At 57.2% G+C, this 2085-nt stretch overlaps 1 protein-coding gene across 1 annotated transcript; it reads right to left on the bottom strand.

The window, feature by feature from the left end:
* Window positions 1-276: 276 nt before the first annotated feature.
* SST (somatostatin) lies at window positions 277-1873 on the bottom strand. The gene is made up of 2 exons (XM_071437791.1): window positions 1644-1873; window positions 277-775 (listed from the first exon to the last, which is right to left on the bottom strand). Exons 1-2 carry the CDS (start codon window positions 1779-1781, stop codon window positions 563-565), a joined length of 351 nt encoding a protein of 116 aa, XP_071293892.1. The 5' UTR covers window positions 1782-1873; the 3' UTR covers window positions 277-562.
* Window positions 1874-2085: the final 212 nt, after the last annotated feature.

Genomic DNA, 2085 nt, shown 5'->3' with positions numbered 1-2085 from the left:
ACTGATCCCTCTGGTGATGGGTGTAAATCCTCCAGACCGACTTGAAGCACTGATTTGATTCAGCCACAACTGTAGGGATTTGATATCTAAAATATCACTGTGGCTCTAGTTCTTTCAGTAAGATCACAGAAAAAATATCCCATTATGATACACTGTGTGTGTGTGCATATGTGCGGATGTGCACGGTGTTGGCTGCCCTGAGACTGGCAGTGCTCTGAAGATGAGCAGCCTGAGAGGTAACCTCAGTTTTCTCATTGACCACCGAGCCTTAGCATCACCGTTTGAAACATAAATTTTATTGCAACAGAGAATTAAAAATAGTACATTTGAAAGAGTTGCAGAGTGCATGTCATCAAAGAACTAGTCAGAAATCACAACTCAAGCAAATCATGTACAATTGGAACAGAAAGTTTTATTAAAACAAGTGGAAATCAAACTCAAATTTTCCTTGTTTAATTTCACCATAACTGTGGATTGTGTATTTACAGTCTTCGCCTCTTGTGGTGAAGGTTCTGCTCAGAGCAGGGCAGGGATGGATGGGGAGAGAGGTGGGTTTCAAAAGCTAACAGGATGTGAAAGTTTTCCAGAAGAAGTTCTTGCAGCCTGCTTTGCGTTCCCGGGGTGCCAGAGCGGGATTTGAGTTAGCCGAGCGCTCCAGCTCCAGTCTCACTTCATCCTGCTCAGCCCCTCGGGACAAGTCCTCAGACTCCAGGGCTTCATTTTCTGTCTGACTTGGCTCTGAAAGCAGTTCTGCCAAAAAGTACTTGGCCAGTTCCTTGGGGACAAAAGACAGAAAGGGAGAAAGAGATAGAGAGATCACAATTACTCCTTGATTTTTGGGGGCTCACCACTCTGTTCCTCTAAGACTTCTCCATGGCCAGATTAGAGACATTCAGGATGCAGGAGGAGAAGAGGAGCCCTGGCTTTCCAAAGAGCCCAGCCTGACAGCTGCTATGCAGCAGTTGTGTCTATAGCATCTACCTGCTGTGGGGAACAGACTGCTGTCCTGTGCATGACAGGGAATGAACTTGTCTTTACCTTCTCTTCCCACGGCTCCAGCACTCAGCGAGGATGCCATGAGCCTGCTGCTAAAGTGACACAGGAAAGGTCTTTGGGGAAGCTGGCAGGGGAGGTTGAATTGGTCACCATCTCACTGGGACTTATTTTTCTTCTAGTCCCTCCAAGCCTCGGCTGTCACCCAGCATGGATAAGACCATTGTTCTGTGCTCTGAGAAAGCTGCTTTCATTCTGCGACCCGGAGAAAACCTTGGGAGCTTCACCAGGAGCCTCTGCCCTGTGCTCCAGCAGTGCCTGCTCCTTACTGACCACCAGCACCCAGCTGGACTGTCTCACCTCCCAGCACCAGCTGCCCAACCTGTCGATGGCTCAGCCCCGGCGGGGAACGGGGGATCTGCGGGGAAAGAGGGGTCTGCAGCAAGCAACCGCGCGTCTGAAACAGGGACACTGGGGAAGCCTGGCGAGGAACGGGAGGGGTCCGCAGCAGGGGTGCCGGGGCTGTGACAGGGAGCGGGGGTTCTGCAGAGGGGAATCGGGGTTTCTGTAGAAGCGGGAGCCTGCAGCGCGGCCGTCGGGGCGCCCGGGGGTACCCGCGGTGTCCGCCCCGTCGCGGGGCTCTCTCTCACCTGCTTCCCGGCGGCGGCGGCCAGCGACTTCTGCAGGAACTGCCGGAGCCGCGGGTCCGACGGGGCGGCCGAGACGGTGCCGAGGGCCAGGGCGATGGAGAGCAGGGCCAGGGCGCACTGGAGGCGGCACGACAGCATCTCGCCGGCGGGTCGGGCGCGGGAGGCGGCGGCGGGAGGCGCTGGCGGCTCCGCTGCGGCTCGGCTCCGGCGTTGGGGATCTCCTCGCCGCCCGCCGCCTTTATAAACCCTTTTCCTGACGTCAAGGCGGGGGCGCCCCCCTCGCCCCACGCCGCCGGGGGTGGGTCTCTGGAACGGGGGGGGGGAACGGGACCGGGGATGCTCCGCTCTGCCCGGCGCCGGCCAAGCCTCCGCGGTTCCCCCTGAGCTCCCCTCCCCTCTGGCCGCCCCCAGTCCCCGTCCCAAATCACCGCCCCGACCACAG

Source organism: Agelaius tricolor, unplaced genomic scaffold (assembly GCF_023055355.1).
Source record: "Agelaius tricolor isolate 1412-34295 unplaced genomic scaffold, bAgeTri1.0.p SCAF_12, whole genome shotgun sequence".
Taxonomy (NCBI): Eukaryota; Metazoa; Chordata; class Aves; order Passeriformes; family Icteridae; genus Agelaius; species Agelaius tricolor.
The sequence above is the reverse complement of the archived record's forward strand: the minus strand, read 5'-3'. Positions and strand labels throughout refer to the sequence as shown.